This window comes from Schistocerca cancellata, chromosome 2 (assembly GCF_023864275.1).
Source record: "Schistocerca cancellata isolate TAMUIC-IGC-003103 chromosome 2, iqSchCanc2.1, whole genome shotgun sequence".
Taxonomy (NCBI): Eukaryota; Metazoa; Arthropoda; class Insecta; order Orthoptera; family Acrididae; genus Schistocerca; species Schistocerca cancellata.
In genome coordinates this window covers 812,320,913-812,337,252 of record NC_064627.1, presented here as the reverse complement: position 1 = coordinate 812,337,252, position 16,340 = coordinate 812,320,913, and the positions used below count along the sequence as shown (strand labels likewise).

The window sequence follows — 16,340 nt, the reverse complement described above, 5'->3', positions numbered from 1 at the left end:
TGGATGTAGCTGTATTGCATTGATGTACTGGTGGATATTGTGAGGTATGACTCCTGTAGTTGATAGTATAATTGGTATAATGTCAACTTTATTCTGATGCCACATGTCCTTGACTTCCTCAGCCAGTTGGATGTATTTTTCAATTTTTTCTCCTGTTTTCTTCTGTATATTTGTTGTGTTGGGTATGGATATTTCAATTAGTTGTGTTAATTTCTTCTTTTTATTGGTGAGTATGATGTCAGGTTTGTTATGTGGTGTTGTTTTATCTGTTATAATCGTTCTGTTCCAGTATAATTTGTATTCATCATTCTCCAGTACATTTTGTGGTGTGTACTTGTATGTGGGAACGTGTTGTTTTATTAGTTTATGTTTTATGGCAAGTTGTTGATGTATTATTTTTGCTACATTGTCATGTCTTCTGGGGTATTTGGTATTTGCTAGTATTGTACATCCGCTTGTGATGTGATCTACTGTTTCTATTTGTTGTTTGCAAAGTCTGCATTTATCTGTTGTGGTATTGGGATCTTTAATAATATGCTTGCTGTAATATCTGGTATTTATTGTTTGATCCTGTATTGCAATCATGAATCCTTCCGTCTCACTGTATATATTGCCTTTTCTTAGCCATGTGTTGGATGCGTCTTGATCTATGTGTGGCTGTGTTAGATGATACAGGTGCTTGCCATGTAGTGTTTTCTTTTTCCAATTTACTTTCTTTGTATCTGTTGATGTTATGTGATCTAAAGGGTTGTAGAAGTGGTTATGAAATTGCAATGGTGTAGCTGATGTATTTATATGAGTGATTGCTTTGTGTATTTTGCTAGTTTCTGCTCGTTCTAGAAAGAATTTTCTTAAATTGTCTACCTGTCCATAATGTAGGTTTTTTATATCTATAAATCCCCTTCCACCTTCCTTTCTGCTTAATGTGAATCTTTCTGTTGCTGAATGTATGTGATGTATTCTATATTTGTGGCATTGTGATCGTGTAAGTGTATTGAGTGCTTCTAGGTCTGTGTCACTCCATTTCACTACTCCAAATGAGTAGGTCAATACTGGTATAGCATAAGTATTTATAGCTTTTGTCTTGTTTCTTGCTGTCAATTCTGTTTTCAGTATTTTTGTTAGTCTTTGTCTATATTTTTCTTTTAGTTCTTCTTTAATATTTGTATTATCTATTCCTATTTTTTGTCTGTATCCTAGGTATTTATAGGCACCTGTTTTTTCCATCGCTTCTATGCAGTCGCTGTGGTTATCCAATATGTAATCTTCTTGTTTAGTGTGTTTGCCCTTGACTATGCTATTTTTCTTACATTTGTCTGTTCCAAAAGCCATATTTATATCATTGCTGAATACTTCTGTTATCTTTAGTAATTGGTTGAGTTGTTGATTTGTTGCTGCCAGTAGTTTTAGATCATCCATGTATAGCAAATGTGTGATTTTGTGTGGGTATGTTCCAGTAATATTGTATCCATAATTTGTATTATTTAGCATGTTGGATAGTGGGTTCAGAGCAAGACAGAACCAGAAAGGACTTAATGAGTCTCCTTGGTATATTCCACGCTTAATCTGTATTGGCTGTGATGTGATGTTATCAGAATTTGTTTGGATATTAAGTGTGGTTTTCCAGTTTTTCATTACTGTGTTTAGAAACTGTATCAATTTAGGATCTACTTTGTATATTTCCAAAATCTGTAGTAACCATGAGTGGGGTACACTATCAAAGGCTTTTTGGTAATCAATGTATGCGTAGTGTAGGGACCTTTGTTTAGTTTTCGCTTGATATGTCACCTCTGTATCTATTATCAGTTGCTCTTTACATCCTCGTGCTCCTTTGCAGCAGCCTTTTTGTTCTTCATTTATAATTTTGTTCTGTGTTGTATGTGTCATTAATTTCTGTGTGATGACTGAAGTTAATATTTTGTAGATTGTTGGTAGGCATGTTATGGGGCGATATTTAGCTGGGTTTGCTGTGTCTGCTTGATCTTTATGATCTTTAGGTTTCAGATAGGTTATTCCATGTGCAAGTGTATCAGGGAATGTGTATGGGTCTGCAATGTAACTGTTAAATAATTTAGTTAGATGTGAATGTGTTGAGGTGAACTTCTTTAGCCAGTAATTTGCTATTTTATCATTTCCAGGGGCTTTCCAATTGTGTGTAGAATTAATTGCTCGGGTGACTTCATGTTGCAAAATTATCACTTCAGGCATTTGTGGAATCATCTTGTATGTGTCTGTTTCTGCTTGTATCCACCGTGCATGCCTGTTATGTTGTACTGGGTTTGACCATATGCTGCTCCAGAAGTGTTCCATGTCTGTTATGTTTGGTGGATTGTCTATTTTAATGTGTGTGTTATCCATTGTTTGGTAAAATCTCTTTTGGTTTGTGTTGAATGTTTGGTTTTGTTTCCTTCTATTTTCACTTTTTTTGTATCTTCTAAGTCGTTATTATTATTATTATTATTATTATTATTATTATTAGTTGGTAGAGGTGTGCTGAATATGTAGCATCAGATCATCATTGTCTGCTATGTGTGTTTATTATTATTATTATTATTATTATTATTATTATTATTATTATTATTAGTTGGTAGAGGTGTGCTGAATATGTAGCATCAGATCATCATTGTCTGCTATGTGTGTTTTGTCGCTGCTGTCAGGTTTAATTATGTGCCAATCTGCAGCACTGTATGCAGCAGCAGTAACAGTGACAGTTTATTCTTTGACTTGTGTTTCGTTTTTCGTTCATTGTAATGTATACATAGTGACAGAGATTTCCTGTTATGAGCTAATGTTTAATCTTCTGGGATGGTTCTGCTTTCAAGCATGACATCACCTAGTCTGTTCATTGCTTGGAGCTAGTATATGTTGAGTGTGTTTATTCTATTAAACACGGTTTCTACTTTTCACAGAGCATGAGAATGATATTTAAAGTACTACTAGTTAGTTTAATAAATACCTGCTATTCGAATGTAGGACAGCCCTAATTCTAGCTGTACTTGACAAGTGGGGACCCTGACATGGTATTTAAGCCAACGAGACTAAGCTGTAGCAAAAATTTTGAAAAAATTTCACAAGATGACACACAAAACAGCTGTATCAAAATTAGCTGTGTGCTTAACTCCACTCAGGCCCCATAACTCTGTAATGCAGTTTGCCCAAGTTGAGCATCAGCATCACTGCTGATTAAAAAAGGTTGCCGTAGTAGTGAGCTGGTTAGATTACCACTTCACCACTTCACCGTGGAAATACAGGATGTCATAACTGGGCCACTGATGGCAAATTCTTATGACAAGCTCAAGACAGAATTGATTTGAAGAGTAGCATCCTCCCAGGAAGACAAAATTCATCAGATGCTGTCATAGGGGGATATTGGAAACTGCAAACCATTACAGTACCTTTGTCACCTAAGGAGCTTTGTGGATAGCAGCACTATTCCAGATAATTTACTGCACACCATTTGGAGCAGCTGCCTACCATCACAATTAAAGGCAATAGTAGCATCCCAAACAGAGATGCCACTGGATAGGGTTACAGAACTTGCAGACAGAATTCAAGAAACTGCCACTGCTGCTCAGATTAGCACATTAACAGAGCCGTGCAGCAGTACAACAGCAGCAGCAGCAGTAGTTGCACATGCTGATAATGACTCTCTAATGTCAAAAGTTGAGTTATGAAGTACACAAATCAGCAAGCTGTTGTCGCAGAGGGACAGTGGGTGGTACTGCAGAAGATCAAGAAGCTGTCCATCAACTAATGCTATGTCCTGTAATGCAGAGCATCCCATTTACTGGTACCATTGCTAGTTTGGTGAGCAGCCCTGAAAATGTACTGCAAAAAGGTCCTTCCTAAATGCCAGCACAGTCAAACGTTGGTGATGCCAACTGCCTGTCAACACCACAGGGCTTGTTTATCAGTGACAGGAAACCAGGTTAAAACTATTTGGTGGACACTGTTTCTGATTTATGTTTTTGCCACAAACTGCAGTTTTGACTAGACTATCACGCACTTGTAAACAAGTGCTACGTAATACAGGGCACCATATAAAAACTACTGATGGCTCACCAGTATCATATGGACTTAGGTACTTGGCACCCAGCTACCTGGCTGTCACTAAAAGGAGGCATTATCCAACTAGAAAGTGGCCTCTGGTAGTCCCTCTTACATCTTTTTGTTAATAAGTGTGGAGCATAGTGCCCATGAGTATTTAACACCAGAACTGTGCCAGACCACTACTTGGTACCACTGTTGCAGGACTATAATTGTGCCTTGCATGGTGCAACTATGTTCAGTGCACTCAATTAGGCCAAAGCCCTAATGCTAGCTGCACCTGACAAATACATACATGAGTACTGATATAACAGTTCCCTGTGGCACTACTGCTTGTAGTAAGGAAGAGCTTGTAACTCTGTTGTTTATATGCACACCACCTTCCAAACAATAGATCTTTTATTATTTTTATTAAACATATTGAAATAGTCATAGAAACCAGTTTGAACAGCAAACTGTTATTTCATATATTGATAAATGTGCATTTAGTACCTAAAATATAGAAAATCTGCAAAAGCCAACTTGAAAACATTTGTTATAAGATTTAGAGCCAGATTACTGGTTGATTCTGTTCACCTGAACCCTGTGTTTATGTAGTCAGAATTAGTTGACGGTGTTCTGTTCCCTGAGTGGGAAGTTGGAGTCTATCCAATCATGTATTTTTGTCTGTTAATTTAAGAAGACACTCTTACATTTCAAATTTGCATTCTGGAAGATATGCATCCCATAAAAGAAACAGGTAAAAGAGTGTTTTGAGTCAACTGATGTGGAAAAGCACATTGTCAACAAACACTGGAGTGGCTGTTCAAGCTACTGTGACCATACATTGCACAGTTATTTTGTTGGGGGAATTTCTAGGTTATCAGGTTTGCTCATACTTTTTACCATCTACTACTCTTCCTGTACATTGTAATGTAACTGTTTGATAGATCTATTTTATTTTATTTTTTTAAATCAAAATCAGAGAACCCAATACACTATGATTCTTAACACAATTCAAATAGATCAATACTGCAAATTGTGTATTTTCTATAATACTGGTGTAAATGTACATTGATGAAGCCATAATGATGACATAAAATTAACTGTTTTATGGAAAACTTAACTATTTCTAATATAATTCACAATTTTGTTCACTTGTTAAGTCAAGAATATTTAGATGTTATAAAACATAGTTATTATTTTACAGAAGTGTTCAAATAGATAAAATCAACAGAAGAATGTATTTCTTTTCACTTACATGAAATATTAATGAAATTGTAATTCTTTGGTCAAGGATGTCAATTATATCGATATTGTAAGCATATCTTTGGACTGAAACAGACATGTTTCTGTTCTTGTTCTTGTGTGAGACACTTGGAAATTAGCAGTTCTAGTTAAGAAGTTTATTATTTTGTGGAATAAAATAATTTTGAAGAGAATATACGTTTCTGCAGCTTTGGCATGACGGAATCATTAAGCTAGGGTGGCAGTGCCAACAGAAAGCACAACTTATAACGCACGATGAGAAATAATTTAAGTGAAAATACTTCGTACTGGTTCTCTTCTCTACTAGTTGCTTTGAATAACTGAAGACTTATATCTCTAATACACATGCAGTAATTGCATAAAACCTGGATTAATTAACAACATTTTTGATTCAATTTTTATACTTTTTATGGTTCAAACAAGGCAAGAGATGTAAGAATACCCACCATAATTTCAGGCATGTGCATGAGCTTCTTAGTTCTCTTCCCATTTGCAGCAGTTTTTCTATAAATATGGGATGGGGCCATACCCATGTCTTGGTATTTTCATAGTTTCGTTCAGGGTAATATTAACACAAATATCTCAATACAAACATTTTCATTGTGCATATTCTCTGTTGTATATTAAAAAAAGTATGTTACATTTAATGATTGTTACTTGTGTATGTGCTCACCTGCTTGCATCAATAATGACTAAGTCTGCTGCTTTCCCTTCTTCAATGGAGCCCACTCTGTCTGCTCGACCCAATGTTGCAGCAGCATTTAATGTAGCTGCCACAAGCGCCTCCTCAACACTCATTCGCATGAGTATGCAAGCCAATAGCATCACTATTGGCTACACATATTAAAAGAATAAACAACAGAATTAATATGCTTCAGGCATGTAGAAAGGTGCTTTATATGGTGCTCTAAAGTAACACATAAAATGATACAATGGCTCTGATGTGCACTATAATTACGTGGTTCTGGAAATGAATATGATGTTGATAGAAAAGTGTCATGAAATTACTTTATAGATGAACACACTGATGTAGTCATAGAAGAATATAAAAGAGAACATTGGATATTTTCCTGCACCCAAGTCCATTACACATTTGTCTATTTTTTGATATGCTACTATTTGCTGTACCTCAGTTACAGTTTCCCTAAACCATGAAAAGCGCTTGTCTGGACGGGACCTTCAAGAATGGCAAATTCAGTTTCCTTCCCTATCTTTGTGAAACAGAGGTAGACGTGTATGCTGCTGTAAAAGGGATGGTAAACACTAACTTTTCTTCTTCAACTCACAGCATTGTAATGCTCAGAAAACTAGCTTAAAAGCTTCTGGATCATTTCCAAGTCCTGTCAAGTACAAAAAAGACAAAGCTGTGGAACAAGCTATTGAGTCTCCACTAAATCAGACAAATGAGAAATGACAGTGCATGGAATTTGAACTGTTAGAGGAAAGTCAAGTAAGATTATGATTTTGACAACCCCTGAAGATGATGCTGTCTGAAAGAACTGCATATTTGTCATAAGAGACTTACAGCAGCTAGCCTGAACAATTCATTTGTTTAGTTTACCATCAGCAACATGTGGTCCGAAGTTTTTGATGTCCATTCATAAGCAAAAGTATTTTTAAAGTAAATACCTAATTTATTTGTATATCAATGGGCATAATCAATTTTTGAAAATACCTATACATAAAAGGCAAGGAAAGCAATGGAAGCAAGGAGCAAGAAGGAGTAAAATGGAACTAGCTTTCCAGAAAAGCAAAAACACATACACTAAGAAAGCCCTCTCTTGGAACACCAAAATAAGGCATTATAACACACTATTTAAGTTGGAAGCACTCTATGCAGCAGAGACACTACTCATGGGGAAAAAAGAGCAAATGGAGAAATTGGAAAACAAGGAGAGGAAAATTTTGAGGAAGATTATGGGTCCCAATTTCCAAAATAACAAACAAGTTTTCTATAGAAACAAAGCCCTCAATGCAAAGTCGGGCAGACTCTCAGAAACCATATGGAAAAGGAGGATTGATTTCTATGGACACATACTCCAAATGAATCCCAACGGACTAGAAAGAAGAGATCAGATAGAATGAAGAAATATTTGGAGAAAAAGAGAGCACAAGCATCTAAGAACTGATTGATCTGATGCACCCCAAAGATGGGTGATACGAAGTGGGGGAGAGGAAAAAAAAGGCGGGGGGGGGGGGGGGAGGGGGGGGCAAGGACCCGACTGACAGATTTGCTCACTGACTCATCATCCCCCAACCTAAACCAATAAAGTTAGAAACTTGAAACTTTGAGAGGATGTTGATCTTATACTGTAGGAGTTGTTTAAGAAGAGATTTTTTTTGAAATTCCACCTCTAAGGAGGTGAAACAGGGGATGAAATGTTTTTTGAAAATATGTTGCTATTAAGGCAATTGTGAAGCCAGACCTACAAAAATAGGAGCATGGTTTCTTGGTCAGAAATAAAAAAAATTGTGTTTCAGCATTTCTGGAAATTTAACTCCTATGGGGGTGAAATAGTGTGTGAAAGTTTTTTTGGAACTAAAACATTATTAAAGTACAGCAGAGTCCCACTAATCCGAATCCTGGTAATCCGAACATTCAGTTAATCTCAACATAAAAAATGTTAGACTAAGTACGGAAAACTTTGTGGTATACTGCTGTACTTACACACTATTTTAATTTACAAGTACAGTAAACACGTACTAGAAAAATTGGCAAGAAAAAAATTAGGTTTAAACAATGCATAACAATGAAAGAAAAGCAGTCAAACTTACTAAAATACAGCAGACATTTTATCCCTACTTTTTAGATTACAAAAACTCGGTCATTGTTTTTTGGCATAGGAAGACAGTCTGTTATCCCATGCATTGTTGCGCCATCGTCTCATGAACATCAGATCAGCAGGCGTAGCAGTGAGCTGTTGCTCCAAATAATGTAGTGTGAGGTCAAGGACTTCTGCTGTGTCACTGTGTGGCACCAGCTCTCCTTTGTCGCTTTCAGGCTCATTGTCACTTCTGTCACAGCAGTCCACTTCTTCCTGGTCTTGAGTCACAGGAGCAACTAACTTAGCATCAGTAAGGTTCTCCACACATGTCCCATTTGCTGTCATCCAGTCATCTTTGCCTCATTTGCTAGCTTCTTCACATTCAGGGATTGTCTGTATAATTTGTAGTAGATTTTCCTCTTCATCTTCAATTAGGTTGTCCTGAAATTCAAGAGATGTCCACAGTTTTCTCCACAATTTTCTCAGAGTATTTTCTGAAACATTCTGCCATGCCTCAGTGGCCCAATAAACAACATCCTTGACGTTGGTGTTTTTATTTTGTCCACTAAAGGAATGCTATCATCTTGGATCAGCATTCTTAAAAATTGTTTTCTGTAAATCAGTTTTAATGTTTGCAGTATGCCCTGGTCCATCAGCTGTAGAAATGGTGTAACATTTGACGGCAAAAACTTCGTCACAATTTCTCCATTACATAATTCCGCAGTGCTGGAGTGAGATGGCATGTTATCAATCAAAAGGACTGCACAGGGAGACAAATGATTTTCCTCAGAAAACTGTCAAACGGAGGGAACAAACTGGATGTGAAACCATTCTTTGAACAGCTTACCTTCCATCCATGCTTTTTTCTGGTTGCGATATTATATGGGCAGGGACTTCATGTTGCAGTTTTTAAAAGCTCTGGGTCTAGCAGATTTGCTGACCAGCATTAAAGGCAGCTTGTGATTAGCAGCAGCATTGCTGCATACTAATAAATTCACACAATCTTTGTACATTTTAAAAACAGGAGCATGGTCTTTTGCTTTTGATGCCAGGGTTTTTGTTGGCAATGCCCTAAAATTAAGGCCAGTCTCTTCAGCGTTATAACTTTGTTGGGGAGAATACTTTCCCTCTCTTATCATTTTTTCAAACTCACCCAAGTATTCCTTCACTGCATCATGGTCAAAAGAAAGCTTCTCTCCAGTAACTGTTAGCTGACGGATCCCATGATGTTTTTTGAATCTGTCCAACTAACCCATACTTGCACTAAAACTAATCACCATTCACTAACTTGTTCAGGTAAATAGCCTTCTCCTTGAGCTCCACTCAAAGGAGTTCCCCTTTCTCTTTCCTGTGTAGACGAAAGGAACAGAGCTTCATCCACTTTATCACACTGGGACTGTTTCAAAAGTCTGCTGAATTTCAAGTGTTTTTCCTGAAGATATTGCACAGGACTGTTCAAGCTTCACTCAGTTCTTCTTCCAATCACAAATTGTTGCTTTACCAACAGCTTGTTCCATTGCCAGTTCAGATACATTCTCACCATTGTCTATCCACTTCAAAACATTCAGTTTTTCTTTGAGAGTTAACGTTGTATGTTTCCATTTACTCATGACGAATACAATACAATACAACTATTATGTGTGCCAGCGATCAATAACTAACATTACCAAGCACTTTGTGAGCCAATTGACAGTGCACTGACCTCAGACACTACTAAGGTCTCAACAATGCACAACAATAAGTGCAGGGGGTGAGACTGAGCCATTGTTCCCACACTTGTTCCCATTTGTTACCATGGTGTACCCTCTTATCTGCTTGGTATACTTCATTCTAGAAACTCAGCTAATCCGAACAAATTGGTAATCTGAACAAGGTTCGGTGCCAATTAGTTCGGATTAATGGGACTCTATGGTACTTCTAAAATATTTTTAAAGCTACATCGATCATAATTGGCATTTGACTTCTTGGTTATAAATAAAAAATACATATGTATATATGTGGTGTCTGTTCTTTTGGACATGTCTGAAAGAACATGATTTTGATCCAGTAGCCAGTATGAAAGAAGGTACAAAGGAATTATTGACAATGGCTGTGAGTGAGCATTAATTGAAATCATTGGGGAAAGTTGAAAATTGGTGCTGGACTGGGAGTTGAACCTGGGTTTCCTGCTTACTCGGCAGATGCACTGACCACTGTGCCAGCCACAAACAGTGGCCCTCACAGGTGCATAGACAACCCTAGCACGCCTCCGGTGAGAGCCAAATTCTCATCTCGTCCACACACAATGAATGTAGTCCCCCTTGCCCATTATCCTCATTACTCGCGGCATTTCACCAATTCCTGTAAGAGTTTGAGGTTAGTGTGCATCCACACTGAAGAGATCATTGACCGTCTTGCCTTAATTATATATATGTGGAATCTGTTTTATTGGACATGTCCAAAGGAACAGATGCCACAATAAATGCAATGTGAGATGGCTAACGATCTCTTTAGTGTGGATGCACACTAGGCTCAAACTCTTATGGGAAATGGTGAAATGCCATGAGTACTGAGGATGATGCACATGGAGCACTACATTTGTAGTGTGTGGATAAGTTGAGAATTTGGGTCTGGCTGGAGGTGTCCATGCAACTGCAATGGTCTCTGTGTCCAGATGAGACAATGGTCATCACGTATGCCTCGTAAGCAGGAGACCTGGATTTGACTCCCAATCTGGCAAAATTTTCAACTTTGGCCATTGATTTCAATCAATGCTCACTCACAGACAATGTCTGTACTTCCTTTGGGTCTTAAAAAAAATGTGTTTGAGTGTTTTATGAAATTCAACTCCTAAGGGGGTGAAATAGGAACAGAAATTTTTTATGAAATATTTCATAATGAACACACTTTCAAAGTTAAATTTATGAAAATTTGATTTTGGTAGGGAATAAAAAATACATCTGTCACTGTTTTTGGAAATTCAACCCCTATGGCGGTGAAATAGGGGACATAAGTCTTTGTTGAAATTTTTCATTATGCAAGCATTTTTGAAACTAAGTCTATAAACTTGTGTTTAGCTTCTTATCTAGAAATAAAAAAATACACATGTCACTGTTTTTGGAAATTCAGCTCTTAATGGAGTGAAATATGGAGTGGAAAGCTTTATGAAAATATTACATTGTGAAAGTGTTTTTAAAGATAAACCTATGAAAATTAGTATTTGGCTTTTCGATTAGAAATGAAAGAAATAAGTGTGTCACTGTTTCTGAAAATTCAACCACTAAGGGCTGAAATAGGGAAAGACTGATTCACTAACTCATCTGTGACCAGCTAAAGCAGTTAAGGTTACGAGCTTGAAATTTAGAGAGATTGTGGATCTTATACTATACCATTTTAGAAAGCATCGTTCAAAAATACACTAATAAGGAGTTGAAATAGAGGATGAAAGGCTTTTTGAAAAAATGTCACTATTAAGGCAGTTTCAAAAACAGAACTGTGAAAATTGGTATTTGATTTCTCAAGCAGAAATAAAATAATATGTGTTTCAGTACCAGTATTTTTGGAAATTCGACAGTAAGGTGGTAAAATAGTTTTTTTTTTTTTTTTAAAAATAGATTATTATTAAAGAACTACTAAAGCATTTTTAAAGCTTCATCTATGAAAATTGGTATTTGACTTTGTGGTTAAAAACAAAAAGTGTGTGTTTCAGTGTTTTTGGAAATTCAGTCCCACAAGGGAGTGAAACGGGATGAAAAGAACTATGAAATTATTTCATTATGAAAACATTTTCAGAGCTAAATCTATAAAAATTTGTATTTAATTTCCCTGTTAGACATTTAAAAAGTACATGTTTCACTGTTTTTGGAAATTCAACCCCTGTTGGGGGTCAAACAGAAGATGAGAATTTTTAAGAAAGTACTTTATTGTATAAAAAACTTTTTAACGCCAATTCTATGGAAATGGACATTTTGCTTGTCACTTAGATAGAAAGAAATATGTGTTATGGGATGAAAGTTCTGTGGCAATATCACCACAAGAATGCAAAAGGCGTTACTGACAAAAACTTTGGACTCCAGAATCGCTTTTTGGTCAAAAGTACATTTGGAAAAGACCATGCTTTCATGGCCTTAGTTAGGTTTAGAAGGTGTTGCAGTTTGCGAACAACATAAAAATTCGGTTAAAGAAAAACAAAAAAATGCCTGTGCAGATCATACAGTTTATTTGAGTGTACCAGCGGGCGCTCAGCTAATATAATATAATTGGACATATATGTGCAAGCCTTCGTAACCAGTGGTTCTTTCTGGCTGAAGGGTTGAAGGAGAAGGAAGAGGTATGAAGGGAAAGGGCTGGCAAGGTTTAAGAAATGGGGGTCTGGGGAGACTTTCCAGATGGGATGAGAAGGAAAGACTGACTGTTGGGGAAGCTTACAGGTGGAAGATAACGTAATAAGCAAGACAGAGATTGCTGACAAAACATCATGCAAGAGTTAAGAACAGAAAGGTAAATTCATTATATACTGTAGACACATGTGATAGTGGGCAGGAAACATATACAGGTCAGACACAAAAAGATATAGAAAACTAAAAGGGAGCAAAGAAATGGAACAGTTACTGAAAATGAACCCTTAGACCACAGAAATTAATTAAATTTAGACAAGGTGGGTGGCAAGAAGAGAGAGGACATGATGTATTGCCAGTTACCACCTGCAGAGTTTTGAAAAACTTGTGTCAGGAAGGAGAATCCAGAGGGCATGTGTGATCAAACAGGCACCAAGATCTCGACTGTGATGATGTAGAGCATGCTCTGGAATAGGGTATTGTGTGTTGTCAGTATACTCTTTCTGTCTACGGCCATTCATTCTAACTGATAACTTGACAGTAGTTGTATCAATATACACTCCTGGAAATTGAAATAAGAACACCGTGAATTCATTGTCCCAGGAAGGGGAAACTTTATTGACACGTTCCTGGGGTCAGATACATCACATGATCACACTGACAGAACCACAGGCACATAGACACAGGCAACAGAGCATGCACAATGTCGGCACTAGTACAGTGTATATCCACCTTTCGCAGCAATGCAGGCTGCTATTCTCCCATGGAGACGATCGTAGAGATGCTGGATGTAGTCCTGTGGAACGGCTTGCCATGCCATTTCCACCTGGCGCCTCAGTTGGACCAGCGTTCGTGCTGGACGTGCAGACCGCGTGAGACGACGCTTCATCCAGTCCCAAACATGCTCAATGGGGGACAGATCCGGAGATCTTGCTGGCCAGGGTAGTTGACTTACACCTTCTAGAGCACGTTGGGTGGCACGGGATACATGCGGACGTGCATTGTCCTGTTGGAACAGCAAGTTCCCTTGCCGGTCTAGGAATGGTAGAACGATGGGTTCGATGACGGTTTGGATGTACCGTGCACTATTCAGTGTCCCCTCGACGATCACCAGTGGTGTACGGCCAGTGTAGGAGATCGCTCCTCACACCATGATGCCGGGTGTTGGCCCTGTGTGCCTCGGTCGTATGCAGTCCTGATTGTGGCGCTCACCTGCACGGTGCCAAACACGCATACGACCATCATTGGCACCAAGGCAGAAGCGACTCTCATCGCTGAAGACGACACGTCTCCATTCGTCCCTCCATTCACGCCTGTCGCGACACCACTGGAGGCGGGCTGCACGATGTTGGGGCGTGAGCGGAAGACGGCCTAACGGTGTGCGGGACCGTAGCCCAGCTTCATGGAGACGGTTGCGAATGGTCCTCGCCGATACCCCAGGAGCAACAGTGTCCCTAATTTGCTGGGAAGTGGCGGTGCGGTCCCCTACGGCACTGCGTAGGATCCTACGGTCTTGGCGTGCATCCGTGCGTCGCTGCGGTCCAGTCCCAGGTCGACGGGCACGTGCACCTTCCGCCGACCACTGGCGACAACATCGATGTACTGTGGAGACCTCACGCCCCACGTGTTGAGCAATTCGGCGGTACGTCCACCCGGCCTCCCGCATGCCCACTATACGCCCTCGGTCAAAGTCCGTCAACTGCACATACGGTTCACGTCCACGCTGTCGCGGCATGCTACCAGTGTTAAAGACTGCGATGGAGCTCAGTATCCCACGGCAAACTGGCTGACACTGACGGCGGTGCACAAATGCTGCGCAGCTAGCGCCATTCGACGGCCAACACCGCGGTTCCTGGTGTGTCCGCTGTGCCGTGCGTGTGATCATTGCCTGTACAGCCCTCTCGCAGTGTCCGGAGCAAGTATGGTGGGTCTGACACACCGGTGTCAATGTGTTCTTTTTTCCATTTCCAGAAGTGTAGAAGGCCAAAAAATGATTACATAACATCTGGTACATGACATGTCATTTCACAGGTGGCTCTCCCTTTGATAGTACATGTTTTTCCAATTACTGGACTGGTATACATTGTGGTAGGATGTTGCACAGGACAAGCCTTACAGCATGGTTGGTCACAGTGCTAGAAGCCATAGGGTGGGGAAATGCAGAAAGAGCGTAGAGTCTGACCAGTATATTGATATTGTGAAGATTGCAAGGGTGGAGGTGGGGCAAAAAAAAGCTATTTTGGGTGTGGTGGGTAAAATGTAAGACATGGGCATGATTTTAGGTAGTCATGGGGTTGATGAAATAACTGATTAAAAATTGGAGGCCAGATATTATGGAGTGACAAGAAGTGTATACCTAAGTTGTTTTTTGGACGGATCATCGGTACCAGGACTGGATGTGACAGCTTGGGAAATCTCCTTTTGAACTAGGATGGTGGGGTAATTACATACAGTGAAGGCTGAGATGAGAATGGTGGTTTACAGCTGTAAAAAGTTTGCATCTGAACAAATACAATTGCCTCAAATGCCATTATGTATGGGAGGGAATGTTTGACATGGGAAGGATGGCAGCTGTTAAAATGTAAGTACAACAGTACTTATTAGAAGGTTAGATGTGAACAGAAGCTTGTAGCTGATGCTCATTGAGGAAAAGGCATCAGATGTGGAATAGAACCATGCAAAATTTAAAGCATTTAGAAAGTCAAAAAATTTCAACAGGCTAGCCTCATCATGAGTCCAAATGGAAAAGAAGTTATGAATGCATCTAAGTCAAACCAGGGGCTGATGGCTTATGGATCCCAGGAAAGCCCCTCCAAGTGACACATGAAAAGGTTGTGTAATATTCATGAACTATAATTTTTGTTTTCTGGTAAGTTAATTTTCTGGAATATTGTTTGAATTAAAAATGGTAATGTCTTCTAAGATAACAAACTAGACAGAGGGTAAGATGATAGATAACCACCAATTTACAACTTAACTTTTTTAACAAGTGTGTTATCTTAGCCAGCTATTTATTTAGCCCCTCATATTAAAAAATAATAATTTCCTGGTATTTCTATTGCATTATATTTCGAATTTCAGGAAACTGAGTAATTATAAACTTATCAGAAAAATGAGAAAATCATATGAAAGAAAAACAAAGAGGCAGAGTAGGAGAAACAATGAATGGTTGAGATTATTGCTGAAGTTGTGAAAAATAAAAATGATTGTAAATTCTACAGCCAAAATTGAATTTCTGAGTCAAGTTACAGAAGATATGAGAAGAAATGTGATGGAAGAGTATTAGAAGGGAAAATAGGCATATTTTTCAACAAGATTTAATTGAAGCCAGTGCTCCTGTTCTATTGACATAAGCACCTATCTACCTGTTTTTTCCCCTTTGTCAGGGACTGCCTGAGAATGATGGAATATGAAAGAAACCCCATACTGTTTTGATCAATAGCAGAACTGAGAAATTACATTACAGAGGTAACACAAGAGCATTTGGACTAACGAAAGGACAGCTTTGACAAGAGTGCTATGCAGAACCTCTGGACACCAGATTCTACAAAAAAACTGCTGGAAAGAACTTCATCACAGCATTTGCACAGGTGTACTTCATAACAGTGAGAGCACCTGAGCAACATCCTTGGTTCAGATTTCAGCTTTAAATCCAGTTAATGTGGTAAAATTATTAACACTTCAATAAATCAGTGAACCAAAATATATAAATCTGAAAAAGAAAAAGTTGTAGAGTTGATGAGACAAGATTTCTACAGTGCTGGAGATACATCCCAATGTGTAAACATTATTTGGGAACCACTGAGTGATAAGAATGGTGTGTACTAAAGGTGGGACCACAGTCACTAATGTGTGTGCTATAAGAACTTCTGAAAATTTGTCCCACTTCCTTCATTTTTCCTCTTGTAAAAATGAACCCAATATTTATTACTGGAGAAATTCCACACTCACAGGGAATCACCCT

The 16,340-nt window shown here is 38.6% G+C and overlaps 1 protein-coding gene across 1 annotated transcript in view; it reads right to left on the bottom strand.

Moving 5' to 3' along the window:
- LOC126162691 (probable imidazolonepropionase) overlaps positions 1–16,340 on the bottom strand; it is a 191,658-nt gene that overhangs the window by 4,005 nt on the left and 171,313 nt on the right. Inside the window, exon 8 of the mRNA XM_049919344.1 lies at positions 5,969–6,129. Within this exon, the coding sequence (XP_049775301.1) occupies positions 5,969–6,129 (161 nt within the window). The remainder of the gene's footprint in view (positions 1–5,968; positions 6,130–16,340) is intronic.